General features: G+C 47.2%; 1 protein-coding gene across 1 annotated transcript in view; it reads left to right on the top strand.

Moving 5' to 3' along the window:
• The window catches only part of CBL (Cbl proto-oncogene), a 964911-nt gene that overhangs the window by 560299 nt on the left and 383245 nt on the right, over positions 1-21367 (top strand). The window contains exons 8-9 of the mRNA XM_069614372.1: positions 2813-2944; positions 4200-4409. Coding sequence (XP_069470473.1) covers positions 2813-2944; positions 4200-4409 — 342 coding nt within the window. The remainder of the gene's footprint in view (positions 1-2812; positions 2945-4199; positions 4410-21367) is intronic.

Here is a 21367-nt window from a genome sequence, read left to right as displayed (position 1 = left end):
TCTGGTTCTAAAGTTTTTGATGTGTGTCCCTTTTGAACCTTTGCACACCTGCCATTTAAGATTACTAACGTTGAAAACCGTTTTCTTGGTTGCTTTAACATCTGCACGAAGAGTGATGAGTTGCAGGCTCTGTCTTCTTGGCCACCCTATACTGTGTTCTACAAGGGACAGAGTTGTATTGAGTGTTAAACCCTCGTTCTTACTTAAAGTTGTATGATTTCCATTTAAACAAGATCATTCTGCCCGCGTTCTATCCTCCACCTTATCCCAGCAAGGAGGAGGAAAGATTGCACAGGCTGGACCCGAGAAGAGCTCTAAGCTTTTACATTTCTAGGAGTGGATAATCAACTTTTCATTGGCTACACCGGAAGGAAGTTGGGTCAATCGGTGTCAAAACAAACCCCATCACGTTGGATAGTGCTTTGCATTTCAGAATGCTACAGATTGGCGGGAAAAGATCCACCAGAAGGCTTGGGAGCCCATTCAACCAGCATAGTCTCTTCGACAGCCCTTCAAAGAGGTGTTCCCATAAAATCTATTGCACACAGGGAAAATTATGGAAGCAAGTTCTGGGGATGGCTGTCAATACCGAATACGATGATTTGCCATGAAGTTGGGATCTTACCCTTATCTGTTAAATGGTACTGGCGACGACTTAACAACTATGTCAAACTATTGGCTCCACCGAAAAAATCTTTGAGGACTTGGCACAATTATTGAATGAGGAGGATGTACCCTCCATTGTAAAATATAAAGAGAAAATGGATAAAATTCTAAATGAAACCATGATTGATAAGGATGATCTAATAATAGGAATCCCAGCTTGTAAAAAGAAATTCCAAAAATACTTTTGGTGTGTTATGGTGGATCAAATTGGTAAAAGCAAAATGTATTATGAATATGCCAAATTCACCAGAAAACTTGGAGACTGTGCACATTATTTGGACATTTTCCCTTGTAGTAATGCAAGAAAGCTGTATATGAGGTTCAAACTGAATCAATTTATCACAAATGAAAGGTTGCTTCTGTGGGATAAATTCAGTTGTAACAAATCTACGGGTACCTGTCGCTTTTGTGAACAAGGGAGAGTGCTTGAAACACCTTACTATGTTTTGTCCATCTTTCAACTCCCAAAGAAATGTATCCTTTGGGTTGTATATGTATAATGACTCTAATACTTGGAAAGAATCCTTGTGGAGAAGGTGTATGGAAGGTTCTAGCCAACGGCTGACACTGTTTGACAAGATTTTTAGGACCTCTTGATTCAATTTTAATTTCGCACTATAAACTGCTTACAGAAACTAGGGTTTAGTCTATTTCCAGACAATTAGGTCTTAATTCGATAAGGATATTGTATTGTATTGTATTTTGTTATTTGTGATGATATGTTTTGTTATTGAGGAATGGCTGATGAGAAATTTTAGACTTATCTGAATCTGAAATTTCGAATTTGATTTGAAAACTGACTTGTAATTTCTTGAAACTTTTTATGCTCTTATTTTAATCTGTAACTTGTTTAATTTTGTAAAGGTTTGTTTTAAACCATAAACAATAAAACAAAAATCTATTTGTGAAGCAGCGACTTGGTCTTCACTGCACACTTTTTCTAAATTGTATAATCTGGATACTTCCCACTCTAAAGAGCTTGCTTTTGGTAAAGCAGTGCTGTATTCAGCTATATAATTTTAAAAATCTACTTCCTCCACCAAATCACTTTTAGACTGCTTTGGGAGTCTATCTAAGATGAGGAATATGTTGTAGGACACAATCCGTTCGAAGAACAATTTACTTACCAACTGGTAACTTTCTTTCGACTGGATGTTCCTCCAACGTATTGCTCATCGCCCTCCCATCCTACCCGTCTGTAGATTTTCCGGTGTTATTACCACTTCAACTCTCGCAAGGCTGACACCTGGCTTCCTACACGATCTATACAGAAGAGGGGGAAAAATGCAACTGAGGCCAATGGGCGCCACGCGTCCTACTTGTATACCCAATGACGTCCATCGAAGGCCTTTGTCGAGGGTGACTTCGACTTGACGACATCGACGCACAGCGCCCTCTGCCGAGAAATTTCCAAAGCAGCTAAAGTTGGACGAATATATCTAAGATGAGGAATACGTTGGAGGAACAACCAGTCGAAAGAACGACCAGTCGAAAGAATGTTATCAGTTGGTAAGTAACCTGTTCTTTTGTTTGAGTTCCCTTCCAGGTATGGTAGCAGAAATTTGGTGTGGCATTTATGTAAATGACCAATACTGAAAATAGGCTTGTTACAGTAAATGTAGCTCTCAGTATAGATTTCTTGTATACACTCACACATGCATGCCTTTTCGCCCAATCAGGCCGAGGTTTTGGGGTTATGTTGTGGTATTAACATGTCTTTATCTGAAAGGCTATGGCTTTGTAATACAGTTAAACAGTGCTGATAGTTAAGTGGGCTGCTGGAAGTACCTGTGCTCTTGTTGTATAAGAATAGTAAGGATTTCCATTTCTATATTTCTATATTCAATTGCACCTTTTAAGTTCCAGTGTTCCCAAACTTAAGAGGTGGGAATTTTCTAAAGTATGTGATTCTAAAAAACAGATAATGGAGAACTAAACTCACAGGTAAGTAACTTATTCTTCATTGTAATAACCTGTCGGAGTATTTGTCGAAGAGGTTTCGGTTGATGTCTACTCTCTCTCCATAGTGGGAGTGTGCATGTTTTTTGGAACTAGCTTTTTGGGGTTGGCTGAGCATCTTCGTACTCTGATGGACTGGATGGTTGTTTGTGTAGAGCACTTGCTAAAATTAACTCTTTTTGTACAGGAACAATATGAGCTGTATTGTGAGATGGGCTCCACCTTCCAGCTCTGCAAAATCTGTGCAGAAAATGACAAAGATGTGAAGATTGAACCCTGCGGACACCTGATGTGCACTTCCTGTCTAACTTCTTGGCAGGTGCTGTGGGCTATTCCGACTAGCTTGTATACATGTTCATAATGCTATCAATACTTGCTAGGCTTCTTGGCAGCCTGCATACTTGCTCGTCCCCTTTCCTGCAGGTTCTCGGCAGGATTTGCAGGCAGAGGTGCAAGAGCATGTCTGTAAAGCAGCCTATTGTGAAATTCCTTAAAGCAAGCTCTAGGCATGCGCTCGTTTTGGTTCTACCAAGTTTTATCCTGTGCCAATCTGTTTCTTTGGGTGTTTGTGAAGGAGATGGTCTCATCCATTGTTTTGTTGAACTTGGAACTGGAAAGAAGAAAGCAGGCCCTCTGCTATTTCCAATACTCACTTCCAACTCCGACAAACCTATCTACTAGCGTGTGCTTTGGAGGTTGAGTGGTGGCAGTAAGTGAGCAGGGAGGCAGGCGGGGGAGTAATGTGTACAAGACAAACTTTCTAGTGGTGCTAAAATGAACCCCAATGAGTTGTATTCCTTCAGTTTGCTTCTGAGGGTGCCAATTTATGCAGTAAGGGATTCCTACATTTTTGCCAATTTTGTTTTGTTTCAGTAGTGCAGAACCCTATTTTTAAGAATAGACCCTGGCAGAAATTATCAAAGATTTCTACAAATAGAATGGGCTTAATACCCCCATAAGTATTCGGTTTTTTAAATGGCATCAGTGTCGTTTATGTCCAGCTTAAAGCCCCTAAAACCACAGACCTAGATTATTGCAAATTCATTCAATATCACAATTCTACACAAGACAGGTCACAATTATTAAAATAGACCATTTTTATACATATTAAAACCAGAGAACCAGAGTTGTGATTATCACCAATTTAATTTTTTGCCCAAGATTTACCGATTTATTACTTTTCTTTGTGTTTTTTTCAACACCCAAGACCACGTGGAAGAGTCAGATGGATTTACATAAACCAAGTGCATGATGCATATATCTAACTTCATATTGTAACCTCATCGGTTTTAGACACATCTTGATAGACGCAGTATAACGTGGACATTTGCACCTAAAATAACCCATCATTTAAATCTTGTAATACCATACTGACAATTTCTTTTGGTTCTCCAATTTTTACTATACTGTACCACTGGCAGAATACCAAGTCTGATTTTTATAATTTTCAGATAGTCTCAATAAAAAAGCAATTTATATTTCAAGTATGCATGTGTTGACATACCATACTTTACTTTATTTTTTAAGTGTATTTACTTTATTTTTAAGTGTAAATATGTCTTTTGTTGCTACAGGAGTCTGAGGGCCAGGGCTGCCCGTTCTGCCGGTGTGAAATTAAAGGAACAGAGCCTATCGTTGTGGACCCCTTTGATCCAAGAGGTGGGGGCCTGGCTGCTTTGCTGCGGCACTGTGCTGAAGGTGCACATTCTCCCAACTATGACGAAGATGATGACGACCGGGTTGATGACTCTGACTTTTTGATGAAAGAACTGGCTGGATCAAAGGTAAATATTGCAGTGAAACCTGCCAAGCATAGTAAGGTCCTGGTTCTACCGTGAAGTGGTAGAATGGCACACATGGGAATAATGTAAATCCCAAGGGATATGGCACATTGTCGCATAGAAGTACAAGTCCAGTGATCTGGTGGGATGCCATTGGGTCATATCCTAGTCTTGAGAAGTGAGAAACATGGAATGGGTGATATCCTACTACTTAGAAGATGACACATAGGCCGCCAGGCGACAAAGGCAAGATGGCTGCTTAAGGTAGTGGTGTCCCTGGGCTCCAGCTGTTCTACCAGTTCCTGTAGTAACCAGTAAGACCTAAGAAGGCTCTTGAATTTGAGTAGTTGGAGTGGCCCAGTCTTGTACTGCTTGTACCTTACTGGGTAAGGGCTTATAACCGCCCCTCTTCCTACCTCATGACAAAGGTAGACTACCTTCCTCTGACCAACTTGGCACTTACTTGCTTTGATGATCAGATTGGCCTGTTGAAGGCCCTGCAACACATTTTCCAGGTGGATAGGTTCTTCCCAGGTATGGCTGAACACTGAAATGTCACCCAAGTATGCCATGCAGACATTCTCTAACCCATTCAGAACATGATTAACTATTCTCTGAAAAGTGGCAGGTGCATTCTTTAGTCCAGAGGGCATGACCTTAAACTGGTACAAGCCTTCTGGCGTTGACAATGCTGTTTTGTCCTTGGGATGGTCAGTCATGGCAATCTGCCAATAACCGCTTGTCAGGTCAAAAGTACTGTGGAACTTTGCTGAGGCCAGCTTATCCACGGGTTCATCTGCCCTTGGATGGGCATCAGTCTTGCTCACTGAATTCAAGGCCCTATAGTCCACACAGAATCCAAGTTCCTTGGTTCCTGCTGTTATCACAAACACCACTGGGCTAGCCCAAGGACCTATGGAATGTTCAATCACTCCAAGGTCAAGCATCTTATTGGCCTCCTCTTTAATGTGGCTTCTTGCATTGTCTGACATTCTGTAGCCCCTGCTTTTAGCAGGTACACGATCACCAGTGACGATGTCATATTGGCCCCAAGGGGTCAGGCCTGGTGTGAGAACAGAGGGGCAAACTGATCTAAGAGAGCTTTGCACTCATCCTGTTGCTGCAGAGTCAGATTAGAAATGAGTTTAACTCCTTCTATAGAGCCACCCAAAGGGTATGGCCTGAGAGGGTCTGGGAGAGGCTCACTCTTCTCTACTCGTAGCTTCTGATCAAGAAAAGCTCCAATGTCTGGTCTGGAAACAAGCTACAACCTTGAAGGGTCCTGTACATTTGTCCTGAAAGACCCACTGTCTTACTGGAACCATAAGAACTTCTCTGAAGCCTCAGTCATCATTTGTGCCATCCTATGTCTGAGGCCTAGCACAGTCAGTAATCCTTACTAGTGTGAGGGGTGGAGTAATCTCCAGTCCCTCCTTCATCAATGCCAGAGGGCCTCTGACAGGATGACCATAAAGTAACTCAAAGGGACTATAGCCTGCCCCAGCTTGAGGTACTTCTCTATAGGCAAAATGAAGGCATGGCAGAAGTTAGTCCCACTTTCTTCCAAGTGAGTCGTCCAAGGCTACAATCGTGCTCTTCATAGTCCTGTTCAACCTTTCTAACAACCCATTTGTTTGAGGGTGGTAGGATGTTGGGAACTTCTAGGTGGCCGTACAGGTTTTCTGCATGCCCTGCACGTAGTGGGACATACAATGTGACCCCCTGTCAGATACAACCTCCTTAGAAAATCTTACTCTGGTAAAAATACCAGGTAGGGCGGGCCTTAGCCACTGCCTGAGCAGTAACCGTTCTCATTGGAATGGCTTCAGGGTACCAAGTGGCATGTTCCACTATATCCAATATAAATTGGTTGCCTCAAGAAGTTGACGGGTCTAGGGGACCAACATTGTCAATCCCCACCTCTCTGGCTCCACAACTGGCCAGTGTGGCAACTCCTACAATGTTTCTCAATCTCTGCACCCATCTTGGGCCAGTAGAAGTGCAGTGATATCCTCTCCATGGTCCTTTTTGAACTCAAATGACCAGCCATGGGACTTCATGTGCTAATTTGGATCTCAATTTTTGTGTGTACCACCAGTCTCCTGAGGTCCCCTGGAATAGATTCCATAGGCTCACTGTAAAGGAATCCATCCTCCCAGTATAGTTTATGCTTCCCAGGTTATTGACCTTCACCCTGGAAAGCTGCCTGCTGACACAGATCTTCTAGAGAGGGAACCTCTGTCCTCTACTGAAATCTGTCCTTGAGAGTCCACCTTCTGCAAGCAGTTTGCAGCTCAGGATGGTCTCTAGGACCCAGATCTTCCAGACAGGTTTGAATCTCCTCCACCTCTGACTCGTTTGAAGATGCTTCTTCTGGGGATTCCTCTGACATCAACTCAGCATCAGCTGGTGGTGGGGTCACATGTGTGACCTCTTGCTTCTCTTCTGCAGGAACTTTCTTCCTTGAGGAATGTGAAGCGGTTGATTGCTCAATTTAAACCATCTTTACTAGCAAGGGAGTTTACAAAGAATATCTTTTCCATATATTTTGTTCTATTTTCATGTTTAAAAGGTGAAACACTGGATTCATGGGGAATACTAGTGGAAACTTTCTGGACATCCGATAATGAATGAAGTGAGAATTGGCCAAGCAGACCGTTTTTGCCTTTGTATAGGCATGGGGATAAGAGTTTGCCAGGCACTGACATAATGTACTACCTAGCAATAAGGTGGCATTGTCTGGAAAATGGCGTGAGTAACTGGGGATATGCTAGCAGCACCTGGCCAAATGCCTTTCAAATACCTATCCACAAGCCAGAACTGTTGACTATGCCAGTGCTAGTTTCGAACAAGAATTCAATTCTAGGAGCATGTAAGGAAACACATTTCTTATGAATGAAATGGCTGAAGTCACATTTGGTTGACATTTTATTTCACAAGGAGCATATTTACCAATGCATGTAAGCCGTTAAATCGGAAGACTGTTTAGAAATATGTAGATTTGTACCGCTCACCGCTGTCATTTGCATGGTCTATAGGTGCTCTTGTGGATCTGAAAGACAGAGGTGGGGTGGTGGGAGAAAGAAGGAAAAGACAAAGGTATTGTGCTGATCTCTTGTGTGTGTAGTGCCAGGAGTAACTGGCTTCTGTGCAGGTGTGCTTTCTACATTGGTTGCGATGGGTCAACGGGAGGTGTATTGTTTCCAGATCGGAAATGACCAAATTGAAGTATGGTGGGCACCACCCTGTATTAATCGACTTGTACTATTTCTTGCTGACGCGTTATGTTTTTTCGAACGTGGAAGCAGATTTCTGCTTGATCTGGGGATTTGACCCCGTTATTGTTTTTTGAGATAGCAGTCTTTGTAATTTGATCCTATAATCCACAGCCCTGATTTGAAAAAGGCTTGAAGCAGCTGAAACATGTCATCTACAGTATATGGGCTTAAATGACAATATTGGTTGATCAATTAAAACTTAACATGAACACAATTGATGGCGCAGAGTCCTGGATTCAATCCCTGGTATAACTTTTATGATTGATGGTTAGGCTTTTCTACCATCTAAATCCATAGACCTGCAACTTTTACAGGACTGGCCATACTCCACTATGGCCAATATACCATTACTTCAATAGACACAATCCAAGGGATTGTAAGGAGTCGCCTGCCAGAACAACTAATATTAAAGCCACCACTTACAAATATTGTACTATTAATCGATTACTTATTATTTCACCAACTTATTTGGGCACAGATCAGATCCACCATTCACCAACTCGGACATTATACACAAACAAGTCTTGGGATTCTCCCAAGATGCTGTATACACCCCTGTGGAACACAATCTATACCAAATTACATAAATGTTGCAACACAGTTGAAGATTCTTCACTCTTCTTCCTCTCCTTGGTCTGAAAAAATCATTTTATTGATGTCCTATTCCATCTTTAAAAATGCAGTTGACGGTGCTTGGCTAATGCATTCTGGACCCCAGGACCATCCTCTCAGCATAAAGCTGGAATGGGGAGAGTGGCTGGAATGGAGGGAGTGGATGGAATCGGATGCCTTGGAAGAAACTGGATAGATTGATGAAACTGGATGGGAACTGGAGGGGACAAATAGAGTGGATGAGTCGATGGAATAAATAGAGTGGATGGAATAGAGTGGATGAAGTAGAAGGAATGGATGGAGTGCACAGAATGAATGGGGCAGATGGAATGAGGAGAATTGGATGGAATTCGCTCCACACGTATACCACTGTGCACCCTTTCCCCATTCCCCATGCTGTCACTATATATCTGTATCCCCCATATATGCCACATATCTGTATCCCCCCCATACACCCATATTGCCCCCTGTCTCGAAGTGTCCGTTTGTCGTTATGTTTCCACCATCCTGTCCTTATGCCTGGTCTCCGGCGCTCTATAGATAACCACCACATCACTACTCTTACTACTACTACTACTATACACCATCACCCAACTAGAACACAGCTTTCTCCAGCATGGGGTCTGGCATGGATTCACATGCTCATGAATATTCCCCGTCGTCAGGCTGGGAATCCTCGTTAAAGAAAAAATCAGTTTCGTTTCTGATCTGTCTTTCCTAGTAGTGACCAATCACTGATCTCTGCGTCATACTGACCACAGCCAATGACTTCCCTCTACCTAAGCCCCGCCTCTGGCAGCCATCTTCAGATTTTTACCGCACGTTCAAGTGTTGGGAGTCCTCGTGCTTAGCTCTCGAGCTATTACTGCGTGTTTCGCGCTTTTTCAGGTGAACTTTCACTTTTTTTCGGTTAATCGAGCCTCAAGCTCCACCGTTTCTACTCCCGTTAACGGCTACCCGTTGCGGGATTTTCCTACGCCCCTCAAGGGTGAAGATTTCGTCGAATCAACTTCTTGGAGGATTCCAGAAGATTCGCGGCCTACTTCGAGATGGCCCAGGATGCGATTTCGTCACCCGGACCCAAGCTGTTTCGCAGCGGCCCTGGATGCGGGCTGCAGAATGTGTTTAAGACGAACATTCGCGATTCCTCTACTGTCTTCATGGGGACAAGACTCATGTAGAGAAGGACTGACAGTTCTGCAAGAACTTGTCGGAGCGGACCATGAGGGACCGTCAATCCCGTCTCGCAAGCTGGTTGGAGAAGGGCTCGACGGGTGAGAAGAAGAAAGGGTCCGAGCGGGCTTCTAAGTCCTGTGCGGGCGCCCCGGCGACGGGGTCCCAACACCAGGCGAAGCGCCGCGAGTCCGCTGGCTCCGGGAGCGCCGAAAGGTCGGGCTCTTCGGTCGCCAGGCAGGGCGCACCTTCCCCGGCACCGTCAACCACGAGCCAATGCTCCGGTTCGGGGAAGAGCAAGTCCGAGACCCCGGGTAAGCTTCGGGAGAAGCCCCGTCCGATCTCGGAAGAGGGGGAGCGAGGCGTCGCCCCTCCCCCGAAGGAGAGGGCCCGGGACGCACCTAAGGTGGTGAAGGCCCCTACCCAGCAGGCGAAGGCCTCTATCGAGGCTATTGCGGCGAGTCTGGCCAAGCCGGCAGAGACACTGCCAGCGGAGACCGCCGCCGGGACTAGTTTCCCTGCCGCCAAGGAGGGAATCCTCTTTTCAGCCCATCGTCGTGGCCGCCATGATGGAAGAAGCGAGGGGGGGGGGCACAGTGCCCTCCTCGAGCTCGGAGTCAGCCTCGGAGGAGGAACCGACCGAGGCCGTGAGGAACCTCGAAGTCCAATTCGAGAAGGTTCGATCCCGTCAGGAAGATCCTCGGGAGATAACCGAGGAAGACGACGATGGTGAGGAAGAGCGGCCTTCCCTTCCGGCGCAGCCAGATCCTAGGTCTCAGGATGGCTCGGCGGCCATTTTGTCTGCCATCCAGTCCTTATGCTCTGAGATAAGGACGAGATTCCCACGGCCCAGGCCGGAGGACCCGCAACCTGGCCCGTCGGGAAGTCCTCAGAACAAACGACGGAGGACCCAACCCTCTCCTCCGCTCGCCCCCGTAAGGCCTACAGTTCCCTCCTCATCCTCCCACGAGTCGGGAGATGACTGTGCGTTGGGCTCGACGACGGGTTCTGAGGGCGACGGAACGGGTCTCCCGTCGCACGGGCCTCGCCGCCCGACAAGATCGTGGCCCGTTACGACAGGGAGCTCTGGTTTAAGCTGGCCCCCATATTGGACTTCCTGCCGGATGACAAGAGGTCCGAGGCTCTGGAAATACTGCAAGAGGGCGAGGTGGCATCGGACCACGCCATAACGGTGGCAACCGATCTTGCTGATACCGGGTTCCGCCAGCTGGGCAATGGTGTTTGCCTATGACGACGGGGTTGGCTCTGGGCGACCGACTTCCGTCAGGACGTCCAGACCAGGGTGTTGGACATGCCGTTCGACGGCAGCAACTTGTTCGGGAAGGCGGTGGACGAATCCCTCCAAGCCATAAAAACAGACACGGAGACGGCCCGCGCCCTAGGAGCCCTTCAGCAACGACGGCCCTTTCGGAGCTCCGTAGGCAGACAGGGTGCCTCCAAGGGATCCAGCGGTGGCTCGTCCTACCGCCAGGCGGCACGCTCCTCGTCTCAGGAGGCCTACAGGGGTCGCGGCAAGCAGGGAGCGCCTCGCCGCCGTCTGCAAGGTGGCCAGGGCGGCAAGGCCACCACCTCCAAGCAGGACTGAACCGGCCGTGGTCTCGGGGCCCCCACCGAAGCACCCCGGTGGGAGGCCGGCTGACTAACTTCGTCGGCGTGTGGAAGTCCATCTCCACCGACCGTTGGGTGCTGGATACCCTGGCAAGAGGACACACTATCGAATTCCTGAAGAAGTGCCCTCACGTTCCACCTGTGGCCAGGAAGGAAAATCACGTCCCGCAACTGCTGTTGGAAGTACGGGCGATGCTCAGGAGAGGCACCATCGAGCTTGTCCCAAAGAGGCTCCGGGTCTCCGGGGTATACTCAAGGTACTTCCTCGTCAGGAAGAAGACGGGCGGCTGGCGCCCCATCCTTGACCTTCTTCGTTTGAACAAATACATCAGATCACAAAAGTTCAGGATGGTCACCCTCCAGCACGTACTGGGACAGCTGGAGGAAGGCGACTTTCTATCGTCGTTGGACCTGGAGGATGCTTACTTCCACGTTCCCATCCTCAAAAGTCACCGAAAGTTCCTCAGGTTCGTCGTCCAGCGACACCACTACCACTTCAGAGCACTGCCGTTCGGATTGAAGTCGGCCCCCAGGGTCTTTACCAAGTGCCTAGCACCAGTGGCGGCGCGGCTGCGCCTGCGCCTGCAGGGGATTCACATCTACCCCTACCTGGACGACTGGCTCATCCGCTCAAGGATGAGGGAACTCGCCGTCGGACACACTGCGAGGACCGTCCAGCTATTCACAGACCTGGGATTCACCATAAACTACCCAAAGTCCCACCTGGTGCCGTCGCAGGTGGCCCTGTTTCTGGGAGCGAAGCTCGATACAGTGAGGCGCCTGGCGGCCCCGTCGGAAGAACGGACGAAGACCATTCTAGGCAAAGTGCAGCGCCTGCTTGCCACGGACGTGGCAAGGGTGAGGTCCATCAAGTCCCTCCTGGGGATGATGTCCTGTTGCATCTACCTGGTGCGCCTCTGCAGACTACGGATGCGCCCTCTTCAAGAATTTCTCGACGCCTGTTGGATGCAGGCGACGGGCACATTCGAAGACAGGGTCCCCCTCAACGAGGTGTTCCGGCGGGTGATTCAGTGGTGGGTTGTTCGAGCGCACCTCACGGCGGGCAAGGACTTTCAGACACCGGCGTACCAGGAGACGGTGACGACAGACGCCTCCCTGGAAGGTTGGGGCACCCACACTGAAGATCTCCACGCAAGAGGCCTCTGGCTCCCGGAGGAGAGGCTCCTGCACATCAACATCCTGGAACTCCGAGCCGTGTTCTGGGCTCTCAAATCGTTCCTCCCGTCGCTCAAGGGCAAGGTGGTGCGGATCTTCACGGACAACACCACGACAATGTTTTACATACGGAAGCAGGGGGGCACCAGATCCCCAGCCCTATCCAAGGAGGCACAGGATCTGTGGCACTGGGCGGTCGCCCAGGGGATGTTCCTGGTTCCCTTCCACCTGGCAGGAGAAAGCAACACCATCGCCAACTCGCTCAGCAGGGAGCTGCGTGCATGTCACGAGTGGGAACTGCGCCAGGATCAGGTGGATCAACTCTTCCGACGATGGGGCAAACCCCAAATCGACCTGTTCGCAACAGCGACGAACTCGAACTGCAAGAGGTTCGCCAGCAGGTTTCCCCAGCCGAGAAGCATGGGCGATGCGTTCTCGTTCCCCTGGGACGGCCTATACCTGTATGCGTTCCCGCCGTTGCTGCTTCGACTCATCAGCCAGCTCAAGAGGTCCCGGTGCAGGATGATCCTCGTCGCACCGGCGTGGCCGAGGCAGATCTGGTTCCCGGACCTTCTGGACTTGTCAACGTCCCCTCCCATCAAGCTGTCGGCGGACGCGGACCTTCTCTCCAGAGAAGGAGGTGCCATCTTCCACCACGACCCGGCGTCGCTGAACCTGCAGGCTTGGCTCCTGCAGCGCTAGAGTTTGGAGGCTACGATATACCGGCCGATTGCAGAGAGGTTCTTGCAAAGGCCAGGGCGTCCGCGACTCTCAAATGCTACAGTCATAAGTGGAAGAGGTTCTCTATCTGGTGCCGAGCACAGAAGATCAACCCCCTACGGATTACGGCCCCTCAAGTGCTGCCCAACCTGCTATCGCTGGCAAAGGCTGGGCTAGCCCATGCCTCCATTAAGATTCATCTGTCGGCGATCTCCAGATATACCAGAACCACGGGACGGACGTCCCTGTGGTCCCATCGACTGGTGAAAGAGTTTATGAAAGGACTGTTCCGGTCGTTCCCGCCGGTGAAGGCCCGGCGTGGGAACTTAACGTGGTGCTGACCAGGCTCATGGGGCCCCCATTCGAGCCGATGCACTCCGCACCGATGAAGTTTGTGTCATGGAAGACTGCGCTCCTGGTGGCCATTACCTCCGCACGACGAGTGGGAGAGATCCAGGCCCTATCCTGCAAGGCGCCGTACTTGACTTTCCATGCCTCGAGGGTGGTGCTTAGGACTCACCCCTCCTTTATGCCCAAGGTGCCGTCGGACTTCCATCTTAACGAGCCCTTGGTGTTGCCTGTTTTCTTCCTGTCTCCTTCGTCGCCGGCCGAGAGAACTTTGCACTCACTGGATGTGGCTAGAGCGCTGAAGTTCTACGTGGACCGCACAAAGAGTTTCCGGAGGACATCACAGCTGTTCGTGAACTTTGGACCTGTGAATCAAGGGAAGGCTCTCTCGAAGTCTTCTATTTCCAGATGGCTCTCCGGCTGCATCATGCACTGTCACCGGTTGGCTAACCGACCGCTGCCAGGCCGTCCGAGAGCCCATTCGACCAGAGCGATCGCTGCTACTACGGCGTTCTTATCTGGTGTGCCCCTGCTGGACATCTGCAGGGCTGCTACGTGGAGGTCGACGCACACCTTCACAAGATTCTACTGCGTCGATCGGGATTCCAGGGAGGAGTCCAGGGTCGGCCAAGCAGTGCTGCGCAACCTGTTCGCTTAAGGTGAGCCTGGTGAGGAGGTAAGAGATGCTTAATGTTGAGTTTTTTGTATTGCTTAATGTTGAGCCTTTTACCACCCCCCGTGGTTATGCATGTGTGTACTGCTATTTAATCTTATATTCATGAGCATGTGAATCCATGCCAGACCCCATGCTGGAGAAGGAACAAGTTACTTACCTGTAACTGTTGTTCTCCAGCATGGGTCTGGCATGGATTCACATGCAAACCCTCCCGCCTACCCCTCTGCGGCTCTTCACTTGGTCATACTGCCACTTCACGTGCTACCAAATCTGAAGATGGCTGCCAGAGGCGGGGCTTAGGTAGAGGGCAGTCATTGGCTGTGGTCAGTATGACGCAGAGATCAGTGATTGGTTACTACTAGGAAAGACAGATCAGAAACAAAACTGATACTGATTTTTTCTTTACTGAGGATTCCCAGCCTGACAACGGGGAATATTCATGAGCATGTGAATCCATGCCAGACCCATGCTGGAGAACAACAGTTACAGGTAAGTAACTTGTTCCATACCCCTGATCATAGTTGCTCACATATGCGTCCTTCAGGCCTAAAGCAGCCACAGCCCAGTCTGGATGTCTATCCACCAGACGGCACACATCCAACGGACACCTCCAGCACCACACCTAAATGCTAGGATGCAACTACCATCCTGCAACTACACAGCTGCACACTTATCTGGTGCACCTACGCACCCTACAACACTACCTCTCTCTACTGACCAGAACTACAGTTCCCGAGGTCGTTCAACATACTAGCGCTTTGAGGTCATACCAATGATGTATAGAGCGCTATATAAATGGCAAGTAACATAACATAAAGTTGAAAAGTATAATGCTCACAATCAGTCTATGACCTTTAAGAATCTTCATGGTACACAATATACAAGATATGTAAGCAAGATCAATGCCAAAACCAACTGGAGCAATCTAATACCGGTCAATCAGTTGTAATGGGAGATACTTTGATCGAACATTTTAAACAAAAATTTAACATATGCTAAATCAAAAATCTATTTGTACATACTCAGCCATTTACTGATCAATCTGTCCAAAACCTGTGGTAATCAGCCAATATGAGGCCTTACAATACCTTCTCTCACCAGAGAATAAAGAAACGCTTGAGATATTCATACAAAACTAGAATCTGGAAGACACAAAACATAATATAGAAATATTTATGGGAATTGCCCTGGGTTCGTGTGTATATATCTATGTTCAGTAAATCATTGAAACTGATCTGTGCAATTGAATCGTACCTCTATGCTGACTGTGCTGTCCCAGTAGTCCTCGGTCTAAAGGTCAGCGTTGTACTTAAAATGCTAAAAATTACATGTATGTTTTGGCATGACATCACCATGCAGGAAGCGCAATGACATCCTCACAGCCCTCAAATCTCTAGTGTAAACATTACCATATACGTAAAACTATCATAATTTAAGTATTCAATTTAAGTATTCAAATTTCATATACATTCTGAATGAAAATTTCATGTAATGCCCTCCTCGGTCATATGTACCTACTTATTACTTTCAAATATCAATTAGGAGATCTATATACTAATTTTTCAAATACATTCTCTCGCAAGTACTAGTAGACTTTTGCAAATTGGCATATTACAATGCTATGACACATTCCAAGAGAAAAAGTTACATATTTATACAATGAGAAAACTCATCAAACTACAATAAGTACATTCTGTTTCAAAGCTCCCACATGTCAACAGGGAGGGAACATGGGATTGACATACATTGAAATACACAAAATATTAAGTACAGTGGGGGGGAAGGAAAGGACAAACCTACTATGCCTTGTGAGTATTCAGAACGTGCAAGTGTAGCAAAGAAGAGGGCAGCTGGGTAAGTGCTGGGGTGTATGTGCTTGTGAATGAGCCGCAGATGAAGTGCAAGGTATGGTAAGTGCTACACGGCCTGGAGCCGCGTTGGGTGGAGAAGTGCGAGCCTCCAGGCGGAGGGGGTGCCGAGGCAAGTGCTGAAGGTATACTGAAGCTGGGACGATTTGGTGCGAGAGTTCAAGCACCCAGAGGATGCATAAAGCCCTAGGACACTGTTGGGCAAGAATCGATGCAGTAAACATGTGGGAGACTACACAACAATTGTCTTCTTGGTATTAGGTAACCCACCTTTTGGTATAGACCTGTACTGCCAAAGTTGGTAGTGTGACTGAGCAGCCAGGCTTATCTAAAGAGGGGTAAATGTGAGCTGTATCAATGAAATTCGCAAATACAAGTAACACTTACACACTAGGTTTTAGTTAAAATAGTTATTTATGGAACATCAGTTTTTAAATGAGCATTCTTTAAAAAGGACAATATATGTAACAATCAAATATACTTTAAAATACTTTTCCAAAATCAACACAAAGCTAGTAGATACTCTTTAGAGTTGCTTTTTACACACTGTCTACACCCTGAGGTGACTTCATGAACTAGGACAGTAATGGCATTTATATATCACTAGTACACGTCGTAGGTTCTGAGGTTGGTAGAAAGGAAAGGTTAAGGGAAGGAAAACGATTAAACAGGTTTTAAGAGCATGTGAACACTTAAATTTTCCAATGAAGTCTAGATAAAAACCTTTCCGGGCAATCTTTTAAAACCGAGTTATCACCTCCGAGGGACAGTAAATGTAAGTGGACTAGAAGAGTCTGCAGAGAGCCAGGACAGCCAAAGTCAATTGGAGGATGGTCTATTGAGCTGAGGCACTTCTTTGATAACAAAGTCCTGCACAAAATTAGAGAGTTTGTTGAAGAAAAATCGCTGTAGTGTCACCTGCTGTTACACTTGTGAAGGGTAGAGCTGAAATCAAGTGTCAACTGAGAAGAGCAAAGCTAAAGACACTGAGGTAACCCAAAGTCGGAACAGTACCTTTGGTTAGAAGAGTGATCCAGCAGGGTTTCTGTCTGGTTGCGGTGATGCAGATCCTGGGTTCCTGGGTCTCAGTCGTGGGGACAAGGGTGAGGAATCTAGAGGGCTCCTGTGGCAGCAATTCGGAGGTTGGTGGCAGCTACAGGCTCTTTTCAGATCAGTGGCACTTTGCTGTTTCAGTTCTCAGTAAACGGCACCACCGCGGACCTTGGAAACCGGTTGGGCTTCCTTCACTTCTTGAGTCCTGCACTCTTGTTGGGGGACACTATGTCTGGTCGTCCTGCTTCTGGAGGGTCCTAAGGAAGACTCCTGGAGCTTCTGGCTGGCTTGCAGACGTTGCACTCTACTATGGATTTCTCGACCCCTGGCACTCTGTTCCAGCACTAGCAAAGTAGTAAAGCCAGTCAGGGAAGTTGGTCCAGTGGAGTTCGTCTCGGGGTTAGTTGGTACCACTAACCCAAGGGAAGAAGTCGTCCCTTCCAAAGCTTCTCTTGTCGATCAGAAAAAGGAGTTTCAGCACAGCAGCAGGGCTTCACCGGGCAATTCAAAGGTCCAGGAGGATTCAGCAAGCTTCTTTCAGTTTCTTCGGGTGTTCTTCCCAGTGTTCTACTCTGCCTTTAGTCCCAAAACCCTCACTTTTAAGCAGGTTTCTCCCATTCATGCACGGCCTAGGCTGTCACCCAAACAGCAGGGTGGCAGTCCTGAAAGGACAGCCAGCCAGCCAGTTCTCAGGACTGGGTGCATGTAACCATTCCTATAGATAAAGGACCGGGGAGTTTTGGGAACCGCCCTCACTTCCTGCCCTTTCAGACACACTGGAGCCAGAGGTGGGTTTCAGTACTGAAGGCCGCCAAAGGCAAAACGAACAAAGGTCTCAAACTAGGCTTGGAGCGCAGAGTAAAACCCCAAAAAGGAATTTGCAACCAGAAAATGATGAAAAAAGAGATCTGCCCATTTTGACACCATGGGTGCTATACTGCAGCTGAGGATTCAGCCTGTGGTAGAAAAGCACACTTGTCGGAACATTAAACCACTGCCACCAGTCGTTTAAAGTAGTGAGGGCAACATACACAATGTTACAGGAGTAGGTGGGAAGAGGGGCTACAAAGTAACACCCCTCCCACCCCACCCCCCCATCCGAGCACACCACAGAAGATTGTGTGTGCTGGACCCCCAAAGAGACGAGTTAAGTAAAGTCAATTCCTTTTTACTATTCTTGGGAACAGTAGTTCACACAATAAAAGGTATTGAAACCTTATGATAAATCTAAAGGATTTCTCTGTGACACTGAAGGTGCTGTGTGTCACCATCCAAAAAGTAGATACCTATGGAGTTTGTCAGACTCCAAAAACTAAACTCATAATCCAAATCAGGTCAAAACACGAGTGAGAAAAAGGGCTCACTCCAGGGTTAAAATTAAAAAGTCTTAAAGTCCAGCAAAAGAGCTGGCGGTTTCTAAGGTTGAAGGGAATTGGCACAGAAATATGAATTCTCCCTAACAGACACCAATCACAGCAACTGTGAGATTGGCAGACCAAGGAGGACTCAAGAGATGCGAACAGTTCTTCACGGGTGTTCAGAAGAGCAGGTTCCGTGCCTCTGGATGCTCTGAATCCAGATTGACAGTTGTGGAGACCACCATCAAGTTCACTGTGTGAGTTAAGTTGGGGCAAGGCCCGCTTCTCCAGCAGTTTTCCCCACGAAGGTTGTGATTGAAATAGAGCGGTAATTGGCTTGACAGGTAGGGTCTGCTGAAGGTTTTTTCAGGAGGGGCGCACAAGGGAGTGCTTGAGGGGAGAGGGGAAAGATCCAGTGGCAAAAGGTTTGTTGAGATACCTAGTTGTGAGACACAGTAGGGCAAACTATAACAATGTGGTTCTGCATCTCCTCATGCAAACAGAAACCGTACACAATTCAGGGATGCTGCAGATATTTGTAAGCATATCTATCTTTTGGAAACCACTAGCGGGTGCAACAATATAAGCCCTTTTCTCAGGGCCATGCAAAATGAGTCTTCTGCCTACCAGTACAGAGCAGTGTGTATCGTGATGCCCCTACATTTGAAAACATAACACAACATGGAACTATTTGAATGTGCCATACTAAGTACCTAGGTTTGGAGGTACTTTGATGTTGAACCATATAGAGATGAGATAATGCAATGTGCTCCCTCGTGGTATCCAGATGCGACACACAAGCTGTGTGCAGTTGGAAAAGGATGCAATGCATTAGCTCTTGAAGTCCGCTTTCCTGCTTAGTTCAAATTAACTTGATCGAGTTTGGCTAGACTGTGTCAAGAACAGTGTTCACAGATTAGTTTGTGCTCTCAGAACTCTCCCAGTGGGCTGGTTATGTAGCTGGAGTTGATTGATGATAGGGTGCCATAAAGGAAGCGATCAGTATTCTTTGTTGTGACTCCAAGATGTGAGAAGTGTGGAAGTACTGAAAGGCAGTTTCCTGTAAGGTCTAGATGTTGTGCAATTTGATTTCTCACGCACTGCTGACATTTTGATGGTCTCCGGGAGTTAATCAGGGAGGGAGAAGAGAGAGGAAAAGTGTTTGGCGGTTTGTGCCAGTAGGACAGGTAGTGGGTAGAAGAAGAGGACAAAGGGAATTGTGCTTTGCTCTTGGTGGCAGGGAGGAATTGTCTGTGCAGGGTTGGTTCGCTCTGTGTTTTGAGTTTTCCCCAGAAGGTCTGTGCTTATAGTGGTGGCTTAGCTGTGTTATGTTATGTTAGACATATTTATAGAGCGCACACACCCAAAAGCACCCTGGCGCTAGGATGAGTACAGAGTTACCAGATAACAAATTAAAACACAAATGTTTTGAGCATACGCCGAAAGGTGAGGTGATCAACTGTCATCTGCAATGCCAGTGGAGTAGCTGTGGTAGCTTGTTGCGATCTGTATCCTTTGCTTGGTTAGTTGATAGGTTCCTATCCCAGTAAATTGAATATCCAGCTTTAAGCACTTTCAGGAAAGTCAGGTCATCTTTTGTTCGGATTTATTTGGAATTCAGTTCCTTAGTTCTGCTATGAGGATTGTTAGGCAAGATTGTGTGCAGTACCCTTTGGGAGACTACAGCAACCATGACCCCCTGGCAATAGCAACCCAACCTTTGGAATAAGTCTGCACTACACAGGTTGGTAGTGTGGCTGAGCAGCCAGGCTTATCTCAAGAGGGGTCAATGTTGGCAGTAGTACTTTTACACAGAGATTCGCAGTGATAAGTGCTCAAACAAACCCTTACACTCAAGATTTCTTGATTAAACAATTATTAATTTAACAGTCAGTTCAATAAGCCTTTTTCAGAAGGGAACAATATATAAGCAACACACAAATACACTTCATAATATAAACTTAGTTTCTCTAAATCAGCAAGTACCCATTTGGGATGGCACACAGATGGTTCCTACACCCTCAAGCGACTTAAATAACTAGGACACTGTGGACATTAATATATCACTGGTGCATTTAGAGCAATACTGAGTTGGTGTCAAAGAAAAGGGAATACAAACACAACTTGCACAAATATTCTGAAGCAGGGAAGTACTTTTAAAGCCCCAATGCAAAGCAAGTTAACCCTTTCCTGGAGGAGAGGTCAAACAGTCAGAGTTAAGAGTATTTCAGAGAGCTAGGTCAGCCAATGTCCATTGAACAAAAGTATAGGTGAACTGAAACACTTCTTGTAGGTAAGTAAAAGTCTTGCACAGTGTTTTAGAAGTCATTGTAGAAATAAAGAATCACAGAAGGGCCACAAGCTGGGAGGCTTGTGAAGGGCAAAGCTGCAAAGAACTTTGCAGAAGCAACCAAGACCAGTCTCAACTGAGAACAAGCAAGGCTACACAACAAGAGCTAATCCCCTTAGTGTTACAGTACCTTTGGGTAGAAGAAATGGTTCCTGCTGGCTTCTGTTTCTGTACAGCTCTACAGATCCTGTTGTTCCTGGGCCTCAGTTGTGGGCACAAGAGGGAGGACGTCTGGGGACTCCTGCACTGCAATTAGGTCAGCGGCAGCAATGGGCAAACTTCAATTCAGCAGCAGTTCGCGGTTTCAGCTCCTCGTGTCTATAGCAAATGGCAACGGCGCAGTTCTCGGATACCACTTCAGACTTTCCTCGCATCTGGGGTCCAGCACTGAGGTTGCTCAGGCTTGGTCAGCCGTGCTTCAAGGGAGTCTGAAGAAATCGTCCTGAGGCTCGGGTCCGAACTTAGACACTCACTCGATTCTGGTGTTCCTTTCCCTGTTACTTCGGTTCCTGCAGCAGCAATGGAAGTACAGTCAGCTCTGAGAAGATTTCCAGATGAGCTCTTCTTGGGGTAGATTGGTCCCACCAACCCAAAGGGAGAGGTCGTCCTTTGCAGGTCTTCTCTAGTCAAGCCGAATTCGGAGCTTCAGCACAGCAGCAGGGCTTCACCGGGCAAACCAATGGTCCAGGAGTTGCAGTAGGCATCTCTTCCAAGTTCTTC

This window comes from Ambystoma mexicanum, chromosome 9 (assembly GCF_040938575.1).
Source record: "Ambystoma mexicanum isolate Mex_15411 chromosome 9, UKY_AmexF1_1, whole genome shotgun sequence".
Taxonomy (NCBI): Eukaryota; Metazoa; Chordata; class Amphibia; order Caudata; family Ambystomatidae; genus Ambystoma; species Ambystoma mexicanum.
The sequence above is the reverse complement of the archived record's forward strand: the minus strand, read 5'-3'. Positions and strand labels throughout refer to the sequence as shown.